This window comes from Theobroma cacao, chromosome 6 (assembly GCF_053813885.1).
Source record: "Theobroma cacao isolate CCN51 chromosome 6, ASM5381388v1, whole genome shotgun sequence".
Classification (NCBI taxonomy): Eukaryota; Viridiplantae; Streptophyta; class Magnoliopsida; order Malvales; family Malvaceae; genus Theobroma; species Theobroma cacao.
The window spans coordinates 28,840,716-28,853,806 of record NC_142644.1 but is presented as its reverse complement, the minus strand read 5'-3'; the positions used below and the strand labels follow the sequence as shown (position 1 = coordinate 28,853,806).

General features: G+C 36.4%; 3 protein-coding genes across 3 annotated transcripts; all 3 read left to right on the top strand.

Moving 5' to 3' along the window:
- The first annotated feature begins 3,444 nt into the window (after positions 1-3,444).
- On the top strand, positions 3,445-5,325 carry LOC108660417 (Tetratricopeptide repeat (TPR)-like superfamily protein). Its single transcript, XM_018122620.2, has one exon. The coding sequence runs from the start codon at positions 3,589-3,591 to the stop codon at positions 5,185-5,187; it is 1,599 nt and encodes a 532-aa protein (XP_017978109.2). The 5' UTR covers positions 3,445-3,588; the 3' UTR covers positions 5,188-5,325.
- Positions 5,326-6,582: 1,257 nt separating this feature from the next.
- Positions 6,583-7,181, top strand: LOC18596727 (signaling peptide TAXIMIN 1-like). Its single transcript, XM_018122983.2, has 2 exons — positions 6,583-6,804; positions 6,947-7,181. The coding sequence occupies exons 1-2, from the start codon at positions 6,683-6,685 to the stop codon at positions 7,068-7,070; spliced, it is 246 nt and encodes an 81-aa protein (XP_017978472.1). The 5' UTR covers positions 6,583-6,682; the 3' UTR covers positions 7,071-7,181.
- A 1,382-nt stretch (positions 7,182-8,563) lies between these two features.
- On the top strand, positions 8,564-13,040 carry LOC18596726 (pyruvate decarboxylase 1). The gene is made up of 7 exons (XM_007025375.3): positions 8,564-9,337; positions 9,514-9,677; positions 10,444-11,005; positions 11,417-11,505; positions 11,607-11,724; positions 12,094-12,282; positions 12,617-13,040. Exons 1-7 carry the CDS (start codon positions 8,861-8,863, stop codon positions 12,785-12,787), a joined length of 1,770 nt encoding a protein of 589 aa, XP_007025437.3. The 5' UTR covers positions 8,564-8,860; the 3' UTR covers positions 12,788-13,040.
- The last annotated feature ends 51 nt before the right edge of the window (positions 13,041-13,091 follow it).

The following is a 13,091-nucleotide window of genomic DNA, read 5'->3' as shown; positions in this document are numbered from 1 at the left end:
GAACCAATGGTTGAAATATTTTAACAGCAACACTATACGTTGAAGCAACTTGGTTCTGGGGCAAGGACCAAAGCAGCCTCTTTAGTTGGTTATAACAACAAGATTGCCATGGTTGGTTAAAGACCGAGAAGTCTCAGATTTTGAGCTAGAATGACGTGACTGTTTACATTAAATTCTCTCTCTCTGTGATGTGAAGTCTAAGTCATGGAGGCTATGGTCTATCTCTATCACTTTCTCTACCCTTCCCTCTCTCCTATCTCTCTCCGGCTCAGGGCATCGATCCTTTTATCTCCAAGCTTTAATAGCAATAGGCATTCATAATTACGGTGGGCCTATTGTGCCTCACCATCAACACTATGTAAATTGGGTCAACTGAGAGAGTTGCAAAAATGATAAGGACTTCAAGTTGATGCGATTTTTTTGAGCACGATGCTGCCTCTTCTTTTTAAGATAATCCAAAAAGGAAAAGAGAGAATGAGAGTTTCAACCTTGAATCTGGTTTTCTATCGAATTTTTTGAACTATATTAAGAGAGATTGAAGCTTCCATATACTACTAAGGCGTATGATAAATAGCTAATTTTGCCTTTCCTATGTACCCCATAAAGTAATAAAAGGGTAATTCTTGATACGCCAGGCGCAAAATCTTTGGAAATCGATCAGGGTCATGTGAAACAATTATATATTCAAAAGAAAACTATTCAGATCTAGAAGATCAATTATATTATATTAATATAATATATTTATAAATATATATTGCATTATACATCAAAACCTAACTTTGGAAGATTTGTAAAAAGTGGATAGCACTATTTTATTTGCATTTACTGAAAAGCAAAATGATGTCAGCTCCCAAAATCTCCAAATGAAATGAGGCTGGTCCATTTTTCAATTGATAAAAAAAAAAAAAAAGGTTGATTGCGTATGCATGGAAATCCATACTTTTTGCATCAACTTCTTTTTACTATGAATTGAACCATTCGATTGGGCAAGAATCACTTAAATACTTGAAGAGTTTCTGCATTAAAAACGCCTCTTGAAAGTTGAAACGCTGCTATCATGACCCAAGACACGAGTTGGAAGTTGGAATGATAAACCTAGTTGGAAAAGGAAGGTGTAATGGTTTATTAAATTATTTAAAAATTTTATGTAAATTTATTTTGTTTTATTATATTCAATCAAGTTCATTAAATAAACTCTTAATATCAACGATTAATTAATTATTATTAATCAATATATCACTTGTCATTTTTATATCAAGTTCAAAAATACTTAATTATTATGCAAGTAACATTGGATATTCATTATTTTAAAAAGTATATTGGCTGACATTTAAGGTATTATTATATATATATATATGTATGTATTAAATAAATAAGTTGTTTAAGTGGTTAAAGAATTAATAAAGCTGTGTTGATTCTAAAAATGTTGTAAGTTATACGTAATTGTAAAGGAAAGTCTAAAGAACAAAAATAACATGGTCAAAAAATGCAAAAAGACAAGGAGTATGAGTCAAAACACTTGTGGACTCCACCATATGTGTTAATTCAAGAAACAAAAGTAGAAACGATTGCCATGATCCCTTTAATTTCTGTGTTTAGGACAGTAATTCCTAGAAAAGCCAAGAGACACGGCTAAATTAAGAAGGCATTGGGGAAAATTTTTGAGAGATTCTAAGGAATCCTAGTTATTAATTTTCAATTACTTTAATAATTGAATTAATGCCTCAAATGACATAAATTTAATAGGGATGCATGACAATGGGTATCCTTTAACCAGATACCCATGGGTATCTTATATTTAGATTTTAGACGAATTTGGATAATAATTTTACTATTCATCTAAAGTTTGGATAGAGAACGAGTATCATTCCTTAAATATCCAAATTCATTTATAAATAAATATGTAAAAAATATTTTATATGCTTTTAAAACGGATTAAACCTTGTCTATACTTTTAGACAATCAATAGTCCTATCAATTCGATCAAATTTAGTTTTTAATATTTTATAAAAAAATTATATATATATATATATATATATAATAGATTTGAGAATTTAATGAGTAATTACGAGTTTAGATAATACTTTTAAATGTTATTTGAATAATTATAAAATTTGAGTATTTAAAAAATAACAAGCATTCTGCTCCTCGACATTTTTAAAATTAGTCTACATTATTAGTCATCATTAATGTAAGAGTGAATTGATTCGTATTCCAATCTTATTAATTAATGACAGAAATCAAAAAGAGAAATGAGAATTGATGCAAGCATGCAATCACGACTTTGATAGCCGTCGTAGCAAAAGAGATCATCAAGTCCTAATATGATGCTACTAAGCTTTCCAACAACAACAGCTCTTAATTACTTGTCTGAAGGGTTGCTGTTCCCCTCTTGTCTTGACAGACACAGGAGATACACAAACCAGAAACAATGATTAATGTTGGCTAAATAATGCTTTAAAAGGTTACATCACATGAGAAAGGTAGTTGAATAATATAAAATCCATGCATCTTTATCAAATCATATGCCTTGCATAGAGGGTATTTTTTAATAAATAAAAAAAAGGGGTGGGGAGGAAAAGCTTCATATATAATCGAGCATGTGGGACTCTATTGAGATTCAAAGCATTATTCTCGTTTTGTTTCTTTCTCAAAAATCAAAAGAGGAGCATGAATTACTAGGACGTTATTTTAATGTTCGTTCAAAGTCCAACACTTTTTTATTTGTGCACGCCAACAAAGCTGCTTTAATTCTCATTACCATATTCTTCATTAACCGCCAAATTTTGCCTAATTTTATAACCTTAATATTAGAATACAAGAAAATATAATCATTACTTAAGGATTAGCAATATATGTATGTGTATATATATAATATAATATAATATAACTTCATATTGTCCCAAAGGACTGTTGAACTTGAAATGAGTTTGTTCTTGACTTTTCTTGCGGTAGGTTTTGAGAATAGAAATTGGTATGACCCCAATCCATGGCCTGGGGTTTAGAAAATAAAAAGAAAGGCATGAAATATAGATATAATACCTGGATGAGATGATGCAAAACCCAAAATTCGTTAACTTTGCAAAGCAAGTCATGATATTTGTTATGTAGTAATTTACACGTCCTTGTATTAATATATAGTGACAAAATCAATATCGCCGGTGACCACTTTAAAGAAGAAAAAGAAAGCATAAAAGGGTCTCAATCCACCTGTCACTAAAAAGGATAGACCAGTATTGGGGAAGGCGGTGGATTTGCAATCCCAACAAAGAAAAACTAAAAGCTTCACATGCGTGCGTTGTTTACTTTCCAAGAAAATGATCATTTGCTGGTGGAGTTTGGCCATGTCATTCCTCTTATAGCATGAAAAGATTTCCCTATTTAAAAGCAGAAAAAGAAAAATAGAAGAGGAGTAACCATAGCCACATAGGAACAAATGTTATGGCCCAATAAGAATGTCAAAGGCTAACCAGCAGTTGACTGAGCCAGGCCCTAGTCCTATAATCCTCGCCAAGAAAAACCAAAGCTACTCCCTGCCTGAGTGCCTGCTTAAATCAGCAGATATCTAGTAATTAAATCAATGGGAAAATGAAAAATGGAAGACTACCCACAATCGGACCGTCAATTTTCTCATCAGCCAACAATCAAAACTTCCGGGTCGCACCTAAGAATTCTTTCGCGCCAAACCACCATAACTTCCTCTCTAACCCAACGACCACAACTCTCTCTGCTGCTCTTCAACACTTTATTAACTCAGATACCCCTTTTCATGGCCAAAAGATCCATACACACATTATAAAATCTGGGTTTTCACCCAATACAAATGTTTCTATCAAACTCCTTATATTGCATTCGAAAAGTGGGTGCTTAAAATATGCCAGCCAAATGTTCGATGAATTGCCGCAGCAGACTTTAAGTGCGTACAATTATTTGATCGGCGGGTACCTTAAACATGGGCGAGTTGAGGAGTCACTTGGTTTGGTTCGTAGAATGGTCTATGCAGGTGAAAAGCCTGATGGATTCACATTTTCGATGATTTTAAAGGCGTCTGCTTGTGGGAGTAATAGGGTGGTGTTGCCGCGTCTTTTAGGAAGGATGGCCCATGCCCAGATGGTGAAATTGGATGTTGAGCCTGATGAAGTGCTTTATACAGCGCTGGTTGACTCGTATGTGAAGAATGGGAAGGTTGGATGTGCAAGGACTATTTTTGACATGATGTTGGAAAAGAATGTGATTTGTTCAACGGCGTTGATCACTGGATACATGAATAATGGATTGATAGAGGAGGCTGAAGATGTGTTTAGTAAAACAATTGAAAAAGATGTGGTAGTTTTCAATGCAATGATTGAAAGTTACAGTAAATCAGTTGAAACTGCTAAGAAAGGACTTGAGGTTTTTGTTGATATGCAACGGTTGAATTTCCGGCCTAATATTTCGACTTTTGCTAGTGTAATTGGGGCTTGTTCTGTTTTATCAGCATTGGAAATTGGTCAACAAGTTCAAGGTCAATTAATGAAGACTGAGTACTTTATGCACATAAAGATTGGAAGTGCTCTTGTTGACATGCATGCAAAATGTGGAAAAATTGTAGATGCCAGAAGGGTTTTTGACTACATGCCGGAAAAGAATGTTTTCACATGGACCTCGATGATTGATGGATATGGGAAGAATGGAAATCCAAACGAAGCACTTGAGCTGTTCCATGCGATGCAAGAATGTTGCGTTGAGCCAAATTATGTTACATTCCTTAGCGCTCTCTCTGCTTGTGGACATGCTGGCTTACTTGCCAAAGGGCGTGAAATCTTCGAAAGTATGGAGAGAGATTACTCAATGAAACCAAAGATGGAGCACTATGCTTGCATGGTTGACCTTTTGGGACGTGCAGGGAATTTGGATCAAGCATGGGAACTTGTAACGAGGATGCCTGAGAAGCCCAATTCTGATGTTTGGGCAGCTTTGCTCAGTTCTTGCAGGCTGCACGGTGATGTACAAATGGCAAGTATAGCTGCCGATGAACTTTTTAAATTGAATGCTGATAGTAGGCCAGGGGCATTTGTTGGACTATCAAATGCTTGGGCAGCTGCTGGAAAATGGGATGGTGTAAGTGAGTTGAGGGAGATGATGAAGGTAAGAGGGATACTGAAAGAAACTGCCTGCAGTTGGGTAGGGACTGATGGTGGTTATTGAAGTTTCCATCTTCTTGAAGCTTATTCAGCTTGTCCTGCTTCTATGATCATTGCTTGTGCTGGTAATTTCCCATGCAGTTGCTCCAAATGCTTGAGTAGGGCCTAGGGGTATGGAACAATGGATACAGTTATCTGGCATTCACGAACAAGAATTAATCAAGCCATGGTTGAAGGAAGTTTACTGGGTTCTTTCTACAAGAATTTCAGGACAAAACCTCACAGTCCTTGTTCTCTGCGCATATCTCCATTTTTCACGGACATCAACCACGATTAATGCCACATTATTCTCATGATCACCAAGCATTGAAATTGCAAATATCAATTGCGGGCCTCGACCGAATTTATTCAGTCAGGTTAATTAGTAATCTTCAGACATGGATAATCCATTGTTATTTTATTTAAAATCCTCAAGTTCTGTATGATCCATGTCTTTATTCAGATGGTAATGACGTTGTAAAATTGATGGTTGAAAATTAATCCTTGAGAAGGAAGGATATTCTTTTATATTCTTTCTATTTTCTCACTCACTTGGAGATGATCAAGTGAGGCACGCCAGGCTTGCCTTTGCCTTCCAGCCCAAACTCTCAGCAAAGTGGATCAAGCCCATTTCACAAGACTGATCCATCAGGTTTTAACTTTCCTTTGGGTGAAAATGTTTAACAGCAGCTCCAAAATGCATGTAACTTCTACATGGACCGGCAAAGGCAAGTAGCCGGCTGTACCTTCATCACTTTTGCATATCTCCTCCTAAACCCTCATTTCCTCTGATTCCTTTAGGGTTCGCTCCACTAGAAACAGAAAGCAAAAAGATCACAGATGCAGAAATTTTATCGATCTAGTTGTCTGCTGTGGATAACTTTCATATAATCTTGGCAAATATCTGTTGAAAGTTTACTGATTGGACCACGTACAAGTACTTCTATTGATCTAGAGAGCATGTGAGATTCGCTTGAATGGACACTGCTTAACTAATCCACGAATAGTTTATTCATCAGTTAAAAAAGTATGGGAGCAGTTTGATCTTAGGCCTTGTCATGCCTTTTTTTTTTTTTCAGAAAAAAGAGTAACAACAGCTGGACCTCTATATGCTAACAATTGATGATACGATTGGCAATTTGGCGTTGCTCTATATGGTATAGCTGTAAAAAATTCGAACAAAAATTTAATATAAATCACAAATGAATAAACCATAAGCTGCCGATTGCGTGACCCCAGAAGAAAGACTTGCTAATCAATAATCATGGGCGCAGACAAGAGTCATAGAATCACGTGGAGATTTGGTATTGGTTGGTCACCGCCTCCCTTCAAACATTGCGGATTGTCATGGTGTAAACGGCACAGACATACAAACATAGATACGCCTGCACCAAATTTTATTTAAAGCCTTGCTCGTCTTATTTCTTGTTCCGCTTCGTCAACATTGTTATATCAGAAGAGATCAACTAGAGCAAGAAAACTCAAGAGAACGAAACAGAGAGAATTGGGAACAAGCCGATATGTCTTGCTGCTGCTGCTGTGATGATTGTGAATGCAGGCCCTTAGGCTTTCTGTTGGGTCTGCCCTTCGCCTTCCTATCCCTCCTCATCTCCATAGTCGGCATAGTCATCTGGATTGTAGGGTTAGTCTCACTTTCTCTTTTTCTTTGAGTGGCTTCCTACAGATTGATGAATCAATTCTTCGATGCAAAGTCGATATGTTCTTTATACGTTAACTGCTGCCTTTAAGCTGATTATCATGGGGTTGTTTCTGTGATGCTGCAGGTTGGTGTTGACTTGCATCTGCCCCTGTTGCTTGTGCGTAACCATCATAGTTGAGTTTGCACTGGGTTTGATCAAGGCTCCTATTCTGGTCATGAAGTGGTTCACCTCTAAGATCCCTTGTTAGAATTGAAGTGTAGAGCATTAATTAAATTGATTTGATTTTCATTGGACTTTTGTTCAAAGTTTTCTATTAATGTTGGTTATATATTATACAAGTTGATTTTTTAGAACATTAGTTTTTTTCTTCTGTGATCAATCTTTACTAATTATGAATTTTTATATAATTCAATTTTCCACTTTTCTTGTTAACTAATGAATGAAAGGAGCACTTATCCCATAAAAAAAGATTGATACTTGTTTAATTGATGTTTTATTATTTTTTATTTTTTAATAAAAATAAATAGAAAATAGAAGACAATAACAAAAACATCAACTACCCAAAATTTATGTAAACAATAAATAAATAAATTACATGGCATACAATTTTGTTACTTTTTTCTTAAAGGTTAGAGGAAAAGCAATTGGCTCTTGGGGAAGATTGAAGTCAGTCTAAGTTCTTAATCACTTACTATAGCTTTTAGGCTCTTCCATTCAAAATCCTAAAAATGTAAACGGATGAATAAGGGGTTTTCGATTTAGCAAAAAAGGTCAAATAAAGGTGAAGAGGGAAGGTGATTTGATTTATGGAATCTTGACCTAGCTATACAAATCAAACTTGAGTTGTTAAAATAATATACATATATATGAGATTAATTCAAGTTTGATGAATTAATAATGTATTAACATTCCAAAAATAGTCAAATTTATCACTTATATCAATTGCAAAATAATTGCTGTTGCCTTGATCGATAGACTACTTTGGCTGCTAGTATCAGTGGTTGGAAATAGAATATTCTAAATATGGTACTTTGCAATTATATTCATTTTCTTTTCACTAGTAAATCTGACCCCTGACCTCTCTTTCTGGGGTAATCTCCATTAATCATCAGGTATCTTGCTTTGCCAGTACTATACTCACTTTCCAAAAAATTAAGCAAACAGATAATATAAATATAGATCAGGCTTAACCTGTAGGACCGGGTAGACAGGATAGAAATCAGTGGGCTATAAATGGTATAGGAAGCCTGTGTTAGGTAGCTACTTAAAATACCAGATAATCCGAGAGCAAGACGCATGAATTGAGCAAGTAGGTTCAAGGACTCACAGATTTAGAATTTCTGTGTTTCTTGACGAAACAAAAAGAAATTCAAACGAAGTAAATCCAGAGGTAAATTTATTTCCATTCCCAAGTGAAATTTCATTTAAACGAGTACATGACCAATTGAATAAAAGAGACATCTTGTTTGTAGAAGCCTCAAAGGCTGAGTTCGGTCAATATTCAAAGCCCAAGACATTCAACACAGTCGCCCATTACGAGAGTTTTCGATTCTTAGGACTCAACGTGCCCATGAATTGAGAAACCCGAAAGAGCCGAATGTAATGGAAAACCAGACCAACTTGCTCCTGTTTTCCAATCTCGTGGTCCCTTTCATGTCCGATAGTATTATTCCCTCACATAAGTCCTAGATATTCCCTACCCAAAACCTTATAATAATCAAAATCACAGTACCAAACCGACAGCTATACCACAAATGATACCGCAGAGAAACCTAAACCTGGTTTTCACTTAATCCTGCTTTGTTTTTTAACTTTAAAACCCACCAAAGCCTAGCCAGTGAACATGACTTTTTCCTTATCATCAGCCCATTGTTAATCAAACCCGCTTTCTCTGAACTTGTATTAATACCTCCTTCAAAACCTTTAAAATCCCACCAAGTAATTCATTTTCAATAGTTTCTAAACATCACTCATTTCATAGAGTTCCCACCTCTTCCTTTTTTGTTTTAATCATTTCAGTACAAAAGCTTTTACCGCATGGAAGCTGGTAATAAAATCCGTTCATCAGCTCATCCCAATTCCTTAGCTCCTCCGGTCTGTGGAGGTGCCTCGCGTGGCACCCTAGGACGCTACCTAGCAAGGCGGCTCGTGGAGATTGGTGTGAAGGACGTGTTCTCAGTTCCTGGTGATTTCAACTTGACTCTCTTGGATCACCTTATAGCAGAACCTGAGCTGAATTTGATCGGATGCTGCAACGAGCTTAACGCCGGATATGCAGCGGATGGCTACGCACGTTCTAAAGGCGTGGGAGCCTGCGTGGTGACTTTCACTGTTGGGGGCCTCAGCGCGCTTAACGCAATTGCTGGTGCTTATAGTGAGAATTTGCCAGTGATTTGCATAGTTGGAGGGCCTAATTCTAATGACTATGGGACCAACCGAATCTTGCATCATACTATTGGGTTACCTGATTTTAGCCAAGAACTGAGATGCTTTCAAACCATCACCTGTGCCCAAGTAAGTTAAAGGCTACTTTTTCAGTTATATTCATAATAAATATGATGTCTTTATGCAATTTAGCAGATATAAATATTTGCTTATTTTGGTTGTAATTTTTATGCCTTCTGTAACTTGTTTGATATTAGAGTAAGTTCCTAAATTAAGGACGGTGTGGGGGTGATCTGATTTGACAGGCGGTGGTGAATAACTTGGATGACGCACATGAGCTTATAGATACTGCAATATCGACAGCTTTAAAGGAAAGTAAGCCGGTTTACATTAGTATCAGCTGCAATTTGCCTGGAATTCCTCATCCAACTTTTGCTAGAGAGCCAGTGCCCTTCCTTCTTGCTCCAAAGTAAAGTTTTTTTCCGACTTCTTACATTACTGTATTAGCCCTTCCCTTGAATCAGAGTAGTCTTTCCCTGAGTTATCATTACATTGCTTGTGGTATATTTTGAGGCATTTAATTCATTAACATTATTGTAATGTGCAATTGGCAAATGAGTGCTTGTGTTTGATTCATCCTAAAGAGGAACAATTCATATGCTTGCAGAAGGTTGTTAAGAGTTGTGACTATTATAACCTACTTTCCATGTATTTTATTTGATTAATGGACGCTATTTGAAGCTAAGAAAGGAACCTGGCCAAAAGAAAAGGGAAATGTTAGTTTATTTAGATGAAATGGTTGAAATATATTGAAATTTGAATAAAAAAACCGAGGTGTTCTGTAATATGGGGTACCATTCTGAGGGGCCTACAGTTAGCCTTAGCCATAACTGGGCAGAGGCAGTTTTTGTTGGAAAGCTATCCAAAGGCTTATTGTGAGGAAGTAGTAGGACTTATTCTAGCTTTAGCCAAATTCACAGGTCTTCCGTGTACTATTAGGTGCTATATACATGTATCACAATTGTGCTATGCAGAGAGCAAAGTCTCGTATTAGCATTCATAAAAAGAATTAGTAGCGTTCTTTTCTATCCATTTGTCTAGACCTCTAAAAGAATGCCCTTGATGGCTGAGTGAAATTTTCATTCATTATAATGGCTGTTAAATAGATATTGTTTCAGATGTGAATGGAATTAAGTTACATGCTTGTGATGCTTATTCTTTACAATTTTTTGCAGGGTAAGCAATCAATTAGGATTAGAAGCAGCCGTGGAAGCTACTGCTGATTTTCTGAATAAAGCTGTGAAGCCTGTCCTTGTGGGTGGACCTAAATTAAGGGTTGCAAAGGCACAAGAAGCCTTTGTAGAGCTTGCAGATGCCAGTGGGTATCCAATTGCTGTAATGCCCTCAGCCAAGGGATTGGTGCCAGAACACCATCCACACTTTATTGGAACATACTGGGGTGCTGTTAGCACCAGCTTTTGTGGGGAGATAGTGGAATCTGCTGATGCCTATGTTTTTGTTGGCCCGATCTTCAATGATTACAGCTCTGTAGGGTATTCTTTGCTGTTCACGAAGGAGAAAGCAGTCATAGTGCAACCTAATCGTGTCACTATAGGCAATGGTCCTTCTTTTGGCTGGGTTTTCATGACTGACTTCTTAAGTGCATTGGCCAAGAAGCTGAAGAGAAATAGTACTGCTGTGGAGAACTATCGACGAATCTTTATCCCTCCAGGCATGCCTCTGAAGCGTGGAAATGATGAGCCTTTGAGAGTCAATGTTCTCTTTAAGCACATTCAGGTAGGCACTAAAGTCATGACTTGAAAATATCCTCTTCACTACTGTAGTTTAGAATATAGAATTACTGAAGGAATGAGCTTATGACATTATTGGACCTTTAAGATGGCCTCCATTTGGAATAAAATATGGTTAACTAACAAATGCACTGAAGGATGTAAGACATGCCTTGTTGGCCCTTACTGCTTTAGGTTTTATTTCTATAAAAGGTGGAAACACTTGCTTACTTTATGGTGTCACATTCTTATCCTTTGTTCTTTCTCTAACTAAATCTGTATGACGTCCATGATACTTAGAGATGATGTGAATTGTTTAGACTTAACTATGCATAACCAGATGCAAACACTTCTTTTGATTCTTATTTCTTTCATTTACTTTGATTTATCTCATTTATTGGTCGACCTTGTTTAACAGGATATGCTAAGTGGAGAATCTGCAGTTATTGCTGAAACTGGAGACTCATGGTTCAATTGTCAGAAGCTCCAGCTTCCAGAGAACTGCGGGTAAGTCCTGATCATTTGAAATAGTACGTTTCTTTGAGTTTTGAATGAGACTCATGTGTGCTTATTATGCAGTGGGTATATTTTTTTTTTATTGCTTGCAGTTATGAATTCCAGATGCAGTACGGATCCATTGGTTGGTCAGTTGGTGCCACACTTGGATATGCTCAGGCTGCTAAAGACAAGCGTGTGATTGCTTGCATTGGTGATGGTAGTTTCCAGGTGGGCGAGATAATATTTTTTATGTAGAACTTCAATGACACATTTAGGGGGAACAACAAACATTTGAAATAACATTGATATTGAAAAGGAACTTCGGGCTAAAAGGTTGCAGTTTCTAAAAATGTAAATAATTTTTACTGTTTCAATTCATTGTCATCGTTGTGAAGCAACTGAACTAATTTTTTTTTTTGTAAAAAGGTTGCTCCATATACGTACTATAAGCATAAGAGAAGCTGAACCTTGGCTAGGACAGTCATATACTGCAATATTTGCTTGGAAGTTAGAACTAACAAATAGTGAATAATTTACTTCTACATTTGGATAAAAAAAGAATGTGGTAACTAATAATATTTTTCTTCAATTATTCAGGTTACAGCTCAAGATATTTCAACAATGATCCGATGTGGACAAAGAAGCATTATATTTCTTATCAATAATGGAGGCTATACGATTGAAGTTGAGATTCATGATGGCCCTTACAATGTTATTAAGAACTGGAATTACAGTGGCCTTGTTGATGCCATCCACAATGGTGATGGCAAATGCTGGACAGCCAAGGTTAGTAATTTAGCATAATTAATGGAAGGCCCAACAAGCCATAGCTTAATCAAGAGGATACATCATAGTACTTAATTGTTGCATTAGGCTATAGTTCTTAGATTATCTTGTTTGGTGCAAAAAATGTTTATTGTTGTTACTGGAAAATTTCAAGATATTTCTGGACCTAATCACAAGAGTATGCATATATTGATCAAAAGTTCCAAATCCAAAGTTTGGCCTTGTTTAACTACAACCAAATGGTAGTTTTATTTTTCAAATGATTTATCATCCACTGTTAATGCAGAGCACCTGTTTGGTAAGCATTGACTGATATTTCTAGTGTTAAATATAGGTGCGGACAGAGGAAGAACTAAAAGAAGCAATATCCACAGCAACAGGAGCAAAAAGGGATTCACTATGTTTCATTGAAGTTTTTGCACACAAAGATGACACTAGCAAAGAGCTTCTGGAATGGGGATCCAGAGTTTCCTCTGCTAACAGCCGGCCTCCAAATCCTCAGTAGTGCTGTTGATTTCTGAATGTTTAGGGGAAGGCAAATTTGAGGCACTGTAAGCTTGAAATAAGATAGGACAGAATTGCTTGGCATGGATGAGATTTCTGTCAATCTTGTTACTGCATTATACTTTGTAAAGTGCAGCAATTTTATTCTAGTTACTCTATGTTGACATGTTAAGCCATTTTATTTCTTGTACATGATCACGGTGAATAAATCTGTATGAACAAAAAGAGCTAATGAATGAGTAGATTGTGAACAAGGTGTTGTCTGTCAGAAGCAGCCTAAATAAGTCATCACTAGAATTAAGGAT

What these genes read in the sequence shown, in the direction of transcription:
- LOC108660417 (XM_018122620.2), top strand. Translation starts at nt 3,589, where the DNA reads ATGAAAAATGGAAGACTACCCACAATCGGACCGTCAATTTTCTCATCA.
- LOC18596727 (XM_018122983.2), top strand. Translation starts at nt 6,683, where the DNA reads ATGTCTTGCTGCTGCTGCTGTGATGATTGTGAATGCAGGCCCTTAGGC. An exon ending in ATAGTCATCTGGATTGTAGG is followed by an intron (nt 6,805 to 6,946) that starts GTTAGTCTCACT and finishes GTGATGCTGCAG; the next exon opens with GTTGGTGTTGACTTGCATCT.
- LOC18596726 (XM_007025375.3), top strand. Translation starts at nt 8,861, where the DNA reads ATGGAAGCTGGTAATAAAATCCGTTCATCAGCTCATCCCAATTCCTTA. An exon ending in TTCTCTTTAAGCACATTCAG is followed by an intron (nt 11,006 to 11,416) that starts GTAGGCACTAAA and finishes CTTGTTTAACAG; the next exon opens with GATATGCTAAGTGGAGAATC. An exon ending in CAGCTTCCAGAGAACTGCGG is followed by an intron (nt 11,506 to 11,606) that starts GTAAGTCCTGAT and finishes TATTGCTTGCAG; the next exon opens with TTATGAATTCCAGATGCAGT.